General features: G+C 38.1%; 1 protein-coding gene across 1 annotated transcript in view; it reads left to right on the top strand.

The window, feature by feature from the left end:
- The window catches only part of ADAMTS19 (ADAM metallopeptidase with thrombospondin type 1 motif 19), a 156,612-nt gene that overhangs the window by 93,837 nt on the left and 45,735 nt on the right, over window positions 1–17,040 (top strand). Inside the window, exons 11-14 of the mRNA XM_059833503.1 lie at window positions 6,488–6,589; window positions 9,577–9,707; window positions 11,373–11,542; window positions 14,587–14,714. Coding sequence (XP_059689486.1) covers window positions 6,488–6,589; window positions 9,577–9,707; window positions 11,373–11,542; window positions 14,587–14,714 — 531 coding nt within the window. The remainder of the gene's footprint in view (window positions 1–6,487; window positions 6,590–9,576; window positions 9,708–11,372; window positions 11,543–14,586; window positions 14,715–17,040) is intronic.

Here is a 17,040-nt window from a genome sequence, read left to right as displayed (position 1 = left end):
CAGAGCCCCATCCAACCTGGCCTTGAATGTTTCTAGGGACGGGGCATCTACCACCTCTCTGGGCAACCTGTTCCAGTGTTTCACCACCCTCATTGTAAAAAAATTCTTCCTTATATCTAATCTAAATCTACCTTCTTTTAGTTTAAAACCATTAACCCTTGTGCTATCTCAACAGGCCCTGCTAAAAAGTCTATCCCCATCTTTCTTATAAGCCCCCTTTAAGTACTGAAAGGCTGCAATCAGATCTCCCCAGAGCCTTCTCTTCTCCAGGTTGAACAATCCCAGCTCTCTCAGCCTTTCTTCATAGGAGAGGTGTTCCATCCCTCTGATCATTTTTGTGGCCCTTCTCTGGCCCCACTCCAACAGGTCCATGTCTTTCCTGCGCTGAGGGCTCCAGAGCTGGATGCAGTACTCCAGGTGGGGTCTCACCAAAGCGAAGTAGAGGGGCAAAATCACCTCCCTCGACCTGCTGGTCATGCTTCTTTTGATGCAGCCCAGGATATGGTTGGCCGCCTGGGCTGCGAGCACTCATTGCTGGCTCATGTCCAGCTTGTCATCCACCAGTACCCCCAAGTCCTTCTCTGCAGGGCTGCTCTCAATCCCTTCATCTACCAGCCTGTATCAATACTGGGGGTTGCCCCGACCCATGTGCAGGACCTTGCACTTGGCCTTGTTGAACCTCATAAGGTTCAACTTATGAACCTTATGGGCCCACTTCTCGAGCTTGTCCAGGTCCCTCTGGATGGCATCCCATCTCTCAGGAGTGTCAACTGCACCACACAGCATGGTGTCCTCTGCAAACTTGCTGAGGGTGCACTCAATCCCACTATGTCACTGATGAAGATCTTACACAGTACAGGCTCCAGTACGGACCCCTGAGAGACACCACGTGTCACCGGTCTCCATCTGAACATTGAGCCGTTGACCACTATATTACAAATGTGTGAAGTGCATGGAGTATGGGTTGATAGAACAGGGGCTAGGAGGAACTGTGAATTAAAATTTCATCAGAGTCAGATCAGGCAGATGGCCTGGCAATGTCAGGAGTATTTAATATGAAAGCGTAATTCCTTACTCCTTTAGTTCTTCAGTTCTCTTCATCTTTTCAGCTTGGACATAGTACTCTTTCTTTAGTGAGTTTCAGTGAGAGTAATCTTTATCCTAAAGATTCTCAAAGGAAACATTGCAGTATGTGTGTGACTACCACATGCTGAGTGTAGCATAGCTGAAAAAAAAGGAGCTGTAGGTTACTGGTTATTATTTTAACTGTCTTATTGAAAACATTTTCACTCTGAGGGATGAGCAGTAGAACTCAATGATTCTACAAAAGTTCCTACTTAGTTCCAAGTGCATTTTTCATGAATTGTAATCTGTTTCTTGTTTTTAGTACTTTGTTTTCCATTAAAAGATGTGATCTTGGTTTCTCCTTCTCTAGAAACCTATTTTGAACAGGAAAATGGTACAGCGTTAGACCATTATTTCTTCTAGGTCTTCTTTACCAGGTAAAAGGATTTCAAAAGTAGTTGAAGACATAGTCAAACCTGGAGACCTGCTGTTGCATAATACCTTTATATGCTTTTCATTTCTCTGGGAGCTTCCCCTCCCTTGTGTTTAGTTCTAATTCAGGCATATAAATTCAGGTAGCCGAGTAGTCCCATGCCTGTTGTGTTTTGTTCACAGGTGCAGTGAATATTCTTCTCTCGGGGTCCTGACTCCAAGGTTTCTTTGACTTTCATTATTATTTTAGAAATGTTAGGAAGTTAAATTCAGTTAATGCTACCCTGGTAGTGTTCAACTGTTTGCACAAAGACTACTTAGACTCTGGGTTCTGGTACCTAATTGTCCATTTTGAATCATCTTCAATCATTTTCTCCTCTTCTGGCATTTTGTATGTAAGAGGACACATTTCAGCTACATCACTTGTACCATCCTTCTTTTTTTCCCACTTACTGGATCATGACTTTATATTAAAATGGTTAGTTTAGCAAAAATTCCTAATAAATATTAGTATTAAGATACCATTAAGATACCATTCTAACTTAAATCCAGAGACAATGCGGGCTTGCTTTGCAGAAAGAACCTGGTAATGATGCGAGACAATATGAAAGGCCAGTGGTCTTTTCAACTATTCTTTTTTTCTGAGAAACTGCAATTGAGTTTTCAGTCTTCTTTGTAAATCAAGTCCGTTCCTTGATAAACTTATGGTCTTAAGAGTAAGAAAAAGAGAATGTGGTAACAGTTTCTGAGAAGAGAGCAAGGCAAAGAAACTTCTGCAGTTCACCAAAATCCTCTGCAAAACTGGTAACCATGAACCAGAAATCATATAAGCAAATACTGAATCACAAGATTATTGTAATGCATCTTTAAGAGCCTTGGACTTATTAGAAATTACATAAAAATTAATAAAAGACACTAAGGACAGAATTGAGAAAATCTGGTGAGGGCACTGAGGCAGAAGAGAAGTTCTCCAAAGCTCCACTGCTAATCTCCGTCAAGTCACCATGTTGGTTTTCCTCTGCATTCTTTTGCCTGGAAGCAAAATTTACACTTCCACCTTCTCCCCAACAAAAAAATCCAAGAAATCTGATCATCAGACTGTAGACCTGAAGAGCTAGCTACAACAAGCTTAGGCACTATATTCAGATCTCCTTCTTTTGTTCCCTGCTGTGGGTCTTAAATTTAGCTCTTCTGTTAGGGAAGTTTATAGTATCCCAGTCCAATTAAATAAGGTTTCTATGGTGAAGAGGCAACTCAGAGCAATGGAGAGCACACAGCCCAAGGGCAAAGAAAGCCACCCTGCTCTTACATATGTTTCTCCTACGCATGAAGAGAAAGAAAGAAAAAGATGTTGCAACTTAAGTTGGGCTAGAACCAAGCTGTATAAACTTCCCAGAAATTCTTCATGAGTTCTAGCACATGGACTGTGCAACACCAACATTGTCTGATTGCAAAGTGTTGTTAGTCAGTAGCTAATGTTATCATCTCCCTCTGAAATATGAGGATATTGCATTGAAATAACAAATATTTCAAATGTAACCTACCAAATAATTGCATTTTACATACTATGAAAGTGATTCAAAGTTCACTGTGTTGATTGTGCAGATTATTGTGGCTGCCATTAGAGAAGTCAACGTTTAGAAGACTTTTCTAAATTGAATACAGTATTTTGTTAGTTGCAGTATTAATTCATTAAAATAATTATTTCATTGTACTTTGGCAACCACTGGATTTTCCATGAAATCCAAACTACTTTCTTTTATCTCTGTATGCTCTCTTCTACTCTGCCAATAACTGGCAGTTTACTGTGGTTACAGTTGTTGTCCACAAGCCAGGAAATGAGAGAGAAACATACTCCTTGAAAGTTCATTTAAACTTCAGTAAATCCAACAACTTATGGCCCAGGATTTCTTGGATACATTCTACTTGCTGAACAGTTCATGCACTTTAGTGTAACTTTGTAAAAGAAAAATTATGAACTATGTCAGAGTCTTAGATTTTTTGTGACTAGATGATAATTTGATGACCAGACTTCCATGCAGTCTTTTACATTAAGCAAGAAAGTTTCATATGTAACAGCTACTCAACTAAGAAAACAACTGAGTAATGATAGAAAAGAATTTTCTTAATGATCTAAAAATAATCTACAAATATCAGTGGTACAATCAATAATGCATTTCTGATGAGCTCTAATTTTCTACAAATGTTATTATTGACCAGCACTTTAGGATAATTTATGGTCACAGTACATGGCAGCCTCTGAGAAACACTGCAGATGCCAATGATTTTCCCTTGCTATCAGGAATTCCTTTTTATGATTTAATGGCTAAAGCAAAGGACTTCGAAGGGACCATTGAGGACCTACTCCTGTATTTTCCTAAAAGTGAGCCCTTCCCACTCCTCTTTCGTGAATGGTGTCCAGACTTTATTTTTTCTTTTTTATCTTTATTTCAAAGACCTTTTTCTCATACCCTAAGCAAAATTTATAGAGCCTGAGAAAAGCGTGAGTGGATCTCAGAGTACAAGATTTATACCATGTCACCATGCTTATCTTGTAAGGGAGCCAAGTTTGCTTTTATGCCCATGATGTCTCACACAAGAACCAATTAGACCCTAACATTGTTTCACATAACAGATAGTGAGATCATGGCCCAGAAGGAGTTCTTGATGATTAAATGTGATTGTAGAACTTGACAATTGAATATAATTGTTGAACTATTAAATGTTGGCTCTTAAGATTAAAGTCCAGGATGCAAATGCTATCTAGTCAGTTCCACTAAAACAATTCTTGTCATAACACAGCTGTGATCTTTGCAAAGAAGTAGGAGACCGGTTATATTTCATAGTGATTTTTAAGGCATTTCAGGGAAAGATCACAGTGAAAAGAATGAAAGTCAAGGAAATATTATAGCCCTGGTGATACATCTGTCCTCATCTCCACCACCACAGTTTAAACAACCTTGACTTTGCACATATACAGTTCTGAAATGGTCTTTTTGTCTCTGGTCTCCCCTCCTAACGGGGCCTTCTTTCCAGATACTTATGTGACTGGAAAAGCATCCCTATTTTGCACACAGACCTGCCTCACTCTTTTCATTCAAAAAAGCTCCACAAAAGCTGTAATGACCTCTGCTATTTCTGTAGTACATTGTGACTTTCATGTTATATTTTACTACCTTTTGCTGTTAAAAACTCGTGATTAACACGTTCTTTCAGAAAAATGTCTTTGTGCATGCTTGGCACTACTTTGTTTTCCAGTGTAGACACAATGAAATGTTTTACAGGTTGTCAATAGTCTAATATCACAGGTGTAAGTTTATCATCTCCAGTAAGTCTTACTTCCCTTGGCTAGTCTAGAAAACTGTAATAGCTTATAATAGATAACTAGTAAACCTCTGTGAACATTAACTTAGTTATCCTGATTTTGACTGAATGAAACTTTCTTCCCAGAGGAGTACAATTCTGGTTTAGAAGTTTGTGCTCTGATTTTGGAGTGACTGTAATATTGACACTGGTGTCCAGATTTCTGTTAGTTTTCAAATCAGTCCTGATCTGCAGCATTGCAGGTTGCTAATGAAAAAAACAAGTTGTGCAGCATGGGTTTTCCCCAGCCACATGCAGAAATACCCAAATGTCAAAAGTTAAATCATAACAGTAATCTCCATTTCTCTTACTTCTGCAGCAGAAGTACAATCTGAAGAGTAACTGAAGAGTCTATTTCTCATTTGACTGAAATGGAAAGCCCCCAAAAAAAAACCTTACAAGTCATCCTCCAATCCTCCTATCCAAGAGAATAGGACTTCTGTAGCTATGTTTTAGGATATGCATAGGCTAACTGTTGTCTTGTTAGTTCAGCTTCAGCACAAAACTGTTACAGGATGAGTCAGGAGTGAGTTTGACTGCTGCCATCCTGTCTCTTGTTTCTGTGCAATGCTTCAGACCTCTACAATCTTCGACTTTTTTTGAAAGCTGGTGTTACAGACATTTTTACATGCAAGACTCCCACTAGAACTGTCCTGTTCCTTGGTTCAGACACGATCTTTTGTTGAGTTATGTTTCCTGTGCAGCAAGACTTTTTTCAAGGTAGCGTAAGATTCATCACACATTTTTCATGCATAGTGTAAAAGGCACAGAGACTCTTGCTAGGTTTACCAATGTAACAAATAATTTCAATCAGAAAAAGCGTGTCTTCTGGCAACCCTGGTTTCAAAAAAACAGAGTATCTTTACCTTTTATCCTCCCTGCAATGCATCGCCCTCTCCTGATCCTTCTTTCCCCTCTTTGGGGGTACTGTACATATTTGGGGGGAATCAGTCTGCACATGCAATAACATTCAGGCCACAGCTGAGCCCCACATGCCCTCTGTTCAGTTCCACCCAGTTTCCCAGTAAGAGAGGAACAAGACATCGAGGAGAATGAAGTCATGCCTGAAAATTAGGGGAGAAGGAGGACTTTTTAGAGGAAAATAGGGAAAGCTGCCAAGGAAATTCAGGGAAATGTGAGCCAGCATACTTCAAGGCTGTGTTTTCTTTTGAAGAAGGTAAAACTATCGTGTTCTGATGCTTAGGAGGGACAGAATAAGCAGCTTTTATTTCCATCTCTAAAATTCACTAATGACTAGTACCCCTCTCATCTCCATTCTTTGCTTCTTCCCAGCAAAATTATTTCATCCTGATTTGTCAGTTTACTTTGTGTCTTCTTTGTGGATATCAAGTTTGATTTCTTTTTGAGATATTTCTAGAGGAATTAATGAATTCTAGAGGAATTATGGATCATTGGAAAAGCGTAAGGTAGCAGCAATCATTGGGATGATAAGAACAAGGAGGATTTGGAAGTCCTGGACAAGCCTCAAAGTTTCTTACAAATGCATTTTTACAAAATTTTCATGAATATAGTTCCATGTAGCTGCACAAAGGCTCATGTGGATTTCATGCAGAAAGTGATTTTGCATAAGATGGATTTTGTGCTTACATGTGTGTTTGGTTTTCAGCATGTCATTTGCACCGGGTTGTGGTGTAAGGTGGAAAGTGAGAAGGAATGCAAAACTAAACTGGATCCACCAATGGACGGAACAGACTGTGACACTGGAAAGGTATGTTTCTGGTGAAAAAGCAATATAAATTATATTGAACACCTAACATTTGAGGAAACAAGCTGAATAGGTCTTTGCACTTGTTTAAAGTTCCTGCTTACCTCAATTACCATAAAAATCATACATAGATAGTTGAATGTATTATGTGTTATATAGTATGATATCAAAAAAAGTAAATTTCACTAAAACCACTGAATTTAAAAAAGGATTTAGCCAAAGCCACAGATATTTTAATGCTTGCACTGTTTTATTTCAAATTCATTCTGATTTTGTATCCTATTTATGAATGGAATGCCATTGTTGTACTGTTGACTGTAAACAGAAGTATAAGCTTTCAAAGATACAAAGTTCTCAGCTACGATTTAAGATTTAGAAATAGTCTCATCGAAGCAATCAATACAGATTTATGACACAACTTTTCAGGATAAGCTTTGTAAAGAAATATTTATAGTGTCAGTGCATGTGAAAGAGTGATGAATGTCATTAAAAGCATGCCATCAAAGAGAAATTAAATGGTCACCTGAAGTCAGATTTACATTAAATGTCCTTCAAGACCTTTCCTGTTTGAATAATCACTGTCATTTCTGTATATAACTGTAAATGAAGATAAATAACCTCAAATAGATAATAGAGCAGGAGCATGCATATATCTTGGAATTTTCATTATTTTGTGCTGACAGCAGTCTCCCACAGGAGTGATTTGCTCTTTGATTCATATTACATTCACCAGGACTGTCATCATCCCCCTAAAAAAGTAAACAAATCAATCAACTGTGTAGGACAAAATGTTCAGATAGTAACATTTTACATGCTAAAGGTAAAAAGGCTTTATTCATTTTCGTATCTCTAAAATAATGACATTTGCTGCAATCTTTTGATTCTGATAAATGTCTGTAGTTGATATTCTCTTAAGTCAATACCAGGTAAGTCAGGGACATGCCTTTTGTTCAATGTCACATTCTTTATGTTGAGACTGGCATGCCCATGGTATGGAATAAGAAAGCAGCACCTCTCATTAAGACTACCCAGAATTTTTCATTGTGAAACCATTGCCATAGTGAACTGGGCACCCAAAATTAGTGTGTGTTCTGCGTATTTATGTCTGACTTGCAAAAGGTGATAATAGCAACTCATTGCAGAGGACTCATTCTAACTTTATACTTGTCGTAGCATTATCATATGGTAGTGACATGGGTCCTGGGAAAGTCCAGTGAGGAAGGTAACACCATTCTCTTTGCTGTAGAGCTTAGCTAGTAGGGAGTAAACAATTAGTAAGGGTAAGACAAAGTACTGATTCTAATTAGAACGGCTTATTGAGCCTTGTGCCAGGCTACAAAGATACCTTATTTATGTCCAGCAGTAAAAAACTAAGCAGACATCTCTGAAACATCTCAGAGGATTAGAAAGGATTATTCTTCCTGTTTACTTTATTATCTGTCCAAGATGAGCTTCAGATTACACAAATCACTGGCTTTGTTTTGTTTTACTTATATGGTAGAGATGGAGTATAGTTGTCTTGTGCTCCTCTTAGGATCTTAGGAAGTGATGGAAACGTCATTTGCTTACCCTGTCCAAGTTGTTTGTTTTTTCAGATAAGGATTTATAAGCATCCCGCAGACTCTACATAAGGCAGATGCTATCTCTAGAGAAAAATCTATTTTGCCTATTATATCTGAAGGAATATCTTTAACTAAATCTGAGCATTTTTGTTCTGAAACATATCTAAGAACACTACAAAATCTGTAGTTTCTGATTCCAAATCCAATATAATGATGGAGCCATCCTCTGTGAAGACTTTTCAAAGGTGGTATAATTATGACATCTTTGTAATGCCATGATTTAAGAGAGAAAATTAAAATCAATGGATCAGTGAAGACCAGTTTGAAACTGCAGGTGAAGTTTAAGATTAATGGATAAGGATTTAGCACAGACACTGCAAGTAACAAAGTGTATTCTGAAAGTGACAAAGGCCTTTATTGCCTGCATTAGTGACATGTTTTGTTTTGCTCAAAATATGAGACTTCATGAACGTTATCCATAGATAACAGTAATTCAATAATAATCCAGAGTGCAAAGAGAAATGGGTTAAATTACTGACATTAATGACATTAAGTGTTCATTGTCTCCTTGTAGCCTTATTGCTTTGCAATTGCTGAAATTTCATAATACACGGGACAGATATTTGGCTGGTATAAGTTGATAAAGTACTAGTTTCTGCAGAGTTATGATGATTTATACAAGATATGGACATAGGTTACAGACCATAACAGTAGTGATTGGATAGTTTTTGAGTGAGAAATTGCAGTCATCCTGGGAAATGTTATATGCATACAAGGTTATTGAGGTGATTATTATTTAAATAAATGCCAGAAATTCTCTTGACTTTCTCAACACTAACTTACTGAGGCTTCCATTCTCTCTTTGAATACAAGTTGTGAACAAAATCTCATTTTCTCTATTACTTGTAATATATCCTTCTACTGGAATTGTCACTGGATAATCAGTGACAATACAGTATGTGGGAACTGCAATAGTGAACCAAACAAGTCCTGAGAACAGCCCTGAATAATGTGCTGTAATCGTCCATACAGTTCAGCGGGAGGATGATCCCTGCAGTAGGTTCGGACTGAACCCTAAAGCGCTTTCCTGGGTAGTGCTCAGGCTCAAATGAAGGGGACAGCATGGTCTGGGGACTGTTTCTAGCAGGCTATTTCAGGAGGCATCCTGTATTGGGAATGAACTTGTGCTCAAGCTTGTGGACAAGAGTTGCACCTGGTCCTTGGCCACTGAGGCAGAGAAAGGTCTCTGGCTGTTGTATTTACTAGAATAGAAAAAAAAGCTGTGGAGAACAACAGGAAGGAATATATATCTGACTCATACAAAAATACATATTGAACAAAATGTTTATGTTCCTGTATGCTTGTGGAGCAGTGAATTGTTTTGCATATGCCTTGATTTATTTACCTAAGAGCTGAATTTTCACCTAGTGGTGTAAGGCTGGAGAATGTATCAGTCGGACCTCTTTTGCGGAGCATATGGAGGGGGAGTGGAGCGCGTGGAGCACTTGTAGCCGTACTTGCAACACTGGAATCAGCAGTCGACAACGCAAATGCCCTGGGTAAAAACAAGTTCAGGTTTCCATTGCTGTTCATCAGAATTTCCAAGCAGAATTTAAATCTTACTGAGTACAGAAGCCCATTAAGATATAGTTGTTCTATACATAAGCAATTCATTTTTTATGAATACTGAAAAATGCTTAGGAGAATAGGTATTTCAGGTTTTTTTATTGCATGGTAACACTGTTTTTTCTCTTTTGTGCTTCTGTCAAAAGCTTAGATAATATTAATGGGAGAATACAACTTTCTTTTTAAGCTTCACCTGAAGAAGCAACAGAAAATTAAATTAGTAATTTTTGACTTGCAAAGCATCAGTGTGTAATTCTAGTCTTTCAATATTTTTGCTGGAAGAAATTGACTTCTGTCTCATTTGGAGAGCCAAGGAAATGCAACTTTTACCAAGAGACCTTTCTACCAGTTTCACAGACATTTAAATAGAATATCTGGAAACAACATTTGGGGTCCGTGTGTTATGAAATTGAAAACCTTGTGCCATTGGGGATAAAGCAAGTTTTTCCATTTACTTGAATGGAGTCTGTTTCACCATATCTCAGTGGTCATCTAAAAGATGCTTTCCTTTTGATTATTTAGTACCATACCTCTCTTTCATGGGTCATTTATACACCAAGAGAAAAGAGCAAATAGGCACAGAAGTAGGAACAGAGTAGAGCTGAGTAATGAAGACAATTATAGAGAAGACTAGACTAGATCAGAGTAGAGTACAGTAAAGTAGGGTAGGGCAAAGCAGGGCAGGGCAGGGCAGGGCAGGGCAGGGCAGGGCAGGGCAGAGTAGAGTAGAGTAGAGTAGAGTAGAGTAGAGTAGAGCAGATGATTTAGGAGACTAATAGAACAAAAGGGGGAAATGAAGAAAGAGGAAAGACAATATAACAGATTTGGAGCAAAAACATGATGACAGGAAAGAGAGAGGGATTAAAAAAGACAAGTTTGCCTAAAGAAATGTGAGGAAAACTTGGATATGGCTATAAAAAAGCATGGTAGTTTAACAGAAGCCTTAGATATGCAGAATGCTTTCATATTTCCTGCCATCTAAACATCACTTCAAGCTCTATGCCTAAAAGCTATTTCTAGAATTTAGGGATGTCTTAATTTTACTTTCAGTCATTTATTTTTCCAGGCAAGATTCCAAATAATTAGCTCCAGTTTCTGCAGTTCACTATTCTTTTGCATTTGTTCATTAGGACTTGTAAGCACAACTGGAGTGACCAAAAAGAAACAAAGCATATTGTCTGAACTTTGCAACACCACATTTGTAAAAAAGAGCGGTAGCAAACCTGCAGGTGTTGCTTCCTTTCAGTGGCACCTTTGGCTCAGTCCAGCTAGAGAAAAATCACCTGAACGATACCAAAACTGCAGCTGAGGTTCTCCTTACTGAACGCTCCTACTAGCCCTAGTGCTTCTTTGGGGCCAAGTGTAAAATACGGATTAGCACCCATGACTCTTTATATGTAATGTAACCAGTCCAAACAGAAGGCAAACATGTTTTGTACTGTGACTTTTATTTTTTTGTGGGTGATGTCTTAATGTTATGTGTCAACAAAAAAATCTGCTATTTAAATTGAATTTGTGTATAGCGTAAATGAACTGTGCTGTAAGTGTGACAAAACATTTCGAACAATAAAGCATGATTTTTACGCCATCTTTTCTAGTTCAGGCCTTGAAGGAGAGTGCCATGGCCCCACGATGCAGTACAGAGTATGTGAAAATCCTTCTTGTCCTGCTGGCGTGCCTGCCTTCAGGGACTGGCAGTGCCAGGCTTTCAGTGTCAGATCTTCCTATCAGAAGCATGTGCACCAGTGGCAGGCTGTCATCGATGATGGTAAGGATAAGATGATACATTCTTATTGTCTGCTTATATGGCTTATAGCTTGTTCATATTGTTGTTGATTAAGAAAGATATGGTAAAAGCTAAAGTAAACAAACAAGCAAACCCCAAACCTGAGATTTTTGGTAAGTCATTTTTATTTCATAGACAAGATCTGGTGGTATTTTCACATGCTCCGGAATCTTTTGTCTTATATTCTTATTGAATTTGTCCTTCTTGATATGTAACGACTACATTTGAACTGAAATTCAGTATCAGTTTTTTCCTATTTAATCAGAAATGTCGTATGAAGTGACTCAGAAATACAGCTTTCTAGAGGAATGCCACGTCATTAAGCATGTGTATATCAGTTATACTTCTACCCACACAGCCAAAAAGACAAGACGGTTATTGTGAGTTTCTGTTTTTGAGGAAAGAGAGAGCACTTTTAGCTTAACACTTCAGTATTTCATAAACCAGTGTTTGATTTCAGCAGAAATCCATATGTAATGCATACTGCAAACTTAGATAAGATTTCTACAAATCCTAACAGCTACTGCATGCAAAGTCCTGCCATACTGCACGCATGCTTCAGTGTAACAAACTTGCTTAGATACCATACCATTAGGAGCGTGCCCAAGTAGGAGTATAATAATGTCCAACTTACAACATCTGCAAAGATAATGTTGGTGTAAAATATCAGCAACTAGAAAACAAAACATTCTACCCAAGTTCTTGCTAGGAATGTGAACAATAGCTGACATTCCACTGAACTTTCTCTAAATTGTTATGATGTAATTTATTTAATTAAAAAAAAAAATAATCAAGAAAAACTTCAGTTATGAAAGCAGTTAATTTCAGAAATTAACAAAATCATAGCAACCAGTGATAAAGAGGAGCCTGGAGTGACACAGGAGTACTGTAAGTAAGTGTTACCACTTTTTAAGTAGTTCATTATTGCCATTTATATTTCACTCTTGAAACAAATTGTCAGAAACCATTAGAAAGCATAGATTTTAAGAGAACTATTTTGCTGAATCCTGAAAAATGTGAATTTATTATCAAGAACTTATTTTAATATACGCCTAGCTAAACAAGGGGTGCTTTTTTCTTCTAAGCCTTTTCTCAAAGTGCCAAAGTGAAAACTTGTGAGACTATTTTCATTAGACTTCTATGTTAGCTCATTTCATAGTAAGGAGAACTCTCTCCAGCTATTTTATAGGTGCTTATCTAGTGAATTAGTTTTGGTTTGTTTTACTAAATTTTGTTTTAGCACAGGAACACATGGTTTATATCCTAAGGGATCAAAGGTTTCAGCCTGACTTTGAATGATTCAGTCATCTGATGAAAAATCTTGACACTCTCCTGTCCCATCTTAAGGAGTATGGATGGTTGTTTTCATCTAACTTTTTTCTGAGAGATCCTGTTGTCTTGAGGTGTCCCTCAGAAGACAGAAAAGTGAGCACCAGCTAAACAATTCCAGTATTACAAAAATACATTGTTCCCCAATCCTTAATTATTTGCACTCTTAGCCTTTAGTAGACATTAATTGTGCACCATGTCCAAAATAGTTGCTGTATTTGAATGAAGTCTCCTATAGTCTGTTGAAGTTGTCTGGTGTTGTTAAGTTACTGTCCTTAAAATAATGTTTAGGTTGTTAATCTTGTATTCCTTTAAAAAATGCTGATACATGCTTAAAGCTCCCAGGGAACTTTGGTATTACCATTGAAGGAGTATAACAGGAATGCAGAGGGCACAAACTCAGGCAGAGACTCATGCTTCTCAGCTGGAGATGGCTTGTGTCTGACTGGCTTCAGATGTTGGCAAAAGACATCACATCTGTTTGCACCAGTCCCCTAGAGATACCCAGAAGCTGTATCAATTTTAGTAAATTAAATGTGGCACAGTTGGCACAGAATTCCTGTGTCTGTACTTTTCAGCTCTTTTGCACTCTAAAAAGGATGGTGACATCCAAACTGCTTTTTGGAAATGGTCCTTTGCAGGTGGCAATTTCCAGTCTAGACAGAGCTAGTGCTAGTTAGCACAGGCAAAAAAATGTGGCATAGATTGTTTTACGGTTCAGCTGTACAGTCAGTAGTATTCCAGTGCCCATGAACGTTTCCTGGAACCATTTAATTTACTAATAAAAACACACTCCAGGAAACTAGAAGTCAGTGTGAAGTCAGAGCGGTGTAGATTGTGTCCAAGTGAAATCAGTTTCATGTTCAGGATTGACTTTACCCCTTCAAAAATCTGCAACAGATTTAGGAATAAGTTCTGAGTCAGTACACTTGCAAATAAAGATCTAAAAAATCATGTCATTTTGTACTCAGTTGACCACTGAGAGGAGGCTTAGTTTATTTTATTTGGCATTACTTTGGCAGTGGTGAGGCAAAGTTCATTATTTATAAATTATGACCATTAGGAATACGTGGATACATAGGATATTATTATTTTTTTATTATCTTTCAAGATTACAAATTATTTGCAGAATGTTTTAAAAATATATTAGAATATTGCCTGACCTTGGGAAAGATGTTAGAAAGAATGTGTTCAGTTTTTTGTCTTTTTTTTTTTTTAATGTGGACTTTGTAAATCTGTGTATTTTTCTTCCCAGGGTGTCTCAGTTACTTAATTTCTTTCTCTTTGACCTGCATAGTTAGAAAATCTGGAAAGTGTTCAAGTTTCTTTTTTAACCAGTATTTGTGATCTGCCAAAAATATAGTAGAATGAAAGTATAGATTACACCAAAATATTCCAACGGCTATAACGTGCATATTCTTAATTGCAACAATGAACATGACATGACTATTATGTAGGCCAAGCTTAAAGCACCAATATGCTCTAGCAGGGAAAAGAACTTGAGTTTTTCAAACAACTGAGAAAAGGGTCAAAATCTTTTTGTTTTCACTGTGTCTAAGACACCTGTTACGCTGACATAGATCCATGCCACACAGATAAGGAAATATGAGTTATAAAAATAATGTTGATAATAATTCTGTATTTGTTAAGTGACCTTTTACCAGTTTGGTGTTTTTTTCAATCAATTGCTACTACAGAAAAGCCATGTGCCTTATTCTGTTCACCGGCTGGAAAGGATCAACCCGTCCTTCTGACAGAGAAGGTGATGGATGGGACTTCTTGTGGCCAGCATGGGTTAGATGTCTGTGCAGATGGTAGATGCCAGGTAGGAATTACTTGTTTCAAACCTGGATACACAGGCACACGCATGCAAGCGCATACATTTGTTACGCATATGTGTTATTTCTCTGCTGGCATGTTGCAATATGCGTGACCAAGACTGAATGGCTCTTTTTGTATCATATTGAAATATTTTAAGCTAATTTCACTCAGTGCAACACAGCATGTGAAGCAGCTGAAGGGTTAGCTTGGGGAATGTGTATCTGTGATGGTAAGGATGCCTGTAAGAAACTGCTGCAGAGTGGAAAATGAGTATAACTGATTTCATCTTCCAAGGGAAGCCTCAGCTTTCAACAGGTTGGGAAATTTTGCCATGGGGTCTATGTATGTATGTCTAATTCTGCCTTTGTCAACAGTACAAAAGTTTGCATCTAGATAAACCAAGACCGAAGGAGCAGAACAATAGATATTTAAAGCTGACTGCTTATGCTATTCATGATCCTCAGAATTCATTTCGTTCATAGAACTTCTTTTGCCGCTCGTATAGTGCCTCATATGGAAACTCTTCTATATAAAAATCCCACAGGGCTAGGTTTTTTCTTTGTCTGCTGCTCATTGCACACATTGAGTTCAGTAGAAAAAACAAACTTAAACACAGAAACAGCATTGCTAGATTCTGAAATAACATAACAAATTAACTTATAGGTGCATGCATGCACATATATATGCATACAAATGCATATATGTAGGTATAGTTATCCTTTCTCGAGTGACTGTGTGTGTGCAACAAGAATACTCTTAAATACTTTGCTGAATTGGGGCTTCAGTTCGCCATGTAACAATTACAGGTTTAATCACAAATATGTTATATAGCCCATTTTTCCTGAAAAAATGTCATTTGTTTTATCGTTCACTTTTCACAACTGACTAATAAAAAACAAAAAAAAAACCCTTAAACCAAACCCACCTGACTAAGACTGAACTGGCTTCTTGGCCTATCAAGGGTCAGAGAAATAGGTGCTAACTGGATTTGAAAGTCTAATTTGTGCGGTCTTCCATATTTTATGCTGCCCTCTTAGACAACAGATTAGGAAGAACTTTTGGGACTACAGCTATAGAGTTAGGTATTTATGTCTTGTAGATGTGCCATTTTGGAGACACAGGTCTTTGAATGCTTATGCTGTAATCAGTATTTTGAAATCTGTATTGCTTTTTTAGGTAGAAGAACTATAATAAAAATTCTCTGTATAAAATGAAGTAACAGTCTTAATGTGCTTGGAAATGAATGGCTCCTTTATAGACTGTGGTTTCTGTTCTTAAAGGAATCCTGTGTTTTCTTTTATCTTCATTATTTGTCAAACAGTCTTGAACCATCTTTAATTGGTTTTATCAGATGCATTTATACAGTGCACAAGATTACCCTGTGATGACTTCTCTAGACTTTAAAAGGCTTTTATTTCATATCAGGCCAGCATATCATATTAACTGTATTCCTATTGTCAAGCTACCACTGGTATTTGTTGATAGAAACGTGTCTAACATAGTAAAGTGGAGGTGCTCGAGTAAACAATTTGTTTTAAACTGAATGCTTTTTAGGAAAATACAATTTATATTTACATATTCCAGACGTGTTCACATCCCATTCAGAATAAGACATCAGGTTGACATTAGACAGCACTTTACCATTGTGGGTGTGGCAAAGAACCTCCCATATTTGGAGTAGAAAGCAGTAGAGTTGCACACATTGCAGTCGCTGAGCCGGAGGACCTGGCCCTGGTGAGGCCACACCTCGAATACTGTGTTCAGTTTTGGGCCCCTCACTACAAGAAGGTCGTTGAGGTGCTGGGGTGTGTCCAGAGAAGGGCAACGAAGCTGGTGAGGGGTCTGGAGCACAAGTCTTATGAGGAGCTGCTGAGGGAGCTGGGGTTGTTTAGTCTGGAGAAGAGGAGGCTGAGGGGAGACCTCATTGCTCTCTACAATTACCTGAAAGGGGGTTGCAGAGAGGTGGGTGTTGGTCTCTTCTCCCAAGTGACTTTCGATAGGACAAGAGGAAATGGCCTCAAGTTGCACCAGGGGAGATTCAGACTCGATATTAGGAAAAATTTCTTTACTCAGTGAGTGGTGAAGCATTGGAACAGGCTGCCCAGGGAGGTGGTGGAGTCACCATCCCTGGAGGTGTTCAAGGAACGTGTGGACGTGGCATTGTGGGACATGGTTTGGTGGGCATGGGGGTGTTGAGTTGATGGTTGGACTTGATGATCTTACAGGTCTTTTCCAACCTTAATGATTCTGTGATTCTGTGTTGCACAGTGACTCAGAAGTGCCAGAGGTCCTGGGGAGAGGTGGGAATGCCGTTGTGTTCCTCTTGGAAA

Source organism: Gavia stellata, chromosome Z (assembly GCF_030936135.1).
Source record: "Gavia stellata isolate bGavSte3 chromosome Z, bGavSte3.hap2, whole genome shotgun sequence".
Lineage (NCBI taxonomy): Eukaryota > Metazoa > Chordata > Aves > Gaviiformes > Gaviidae > Gavia > Gavia stellata.
This window is presented reverse-complemented; position numbering and strand designations above follow the sequence as displayed.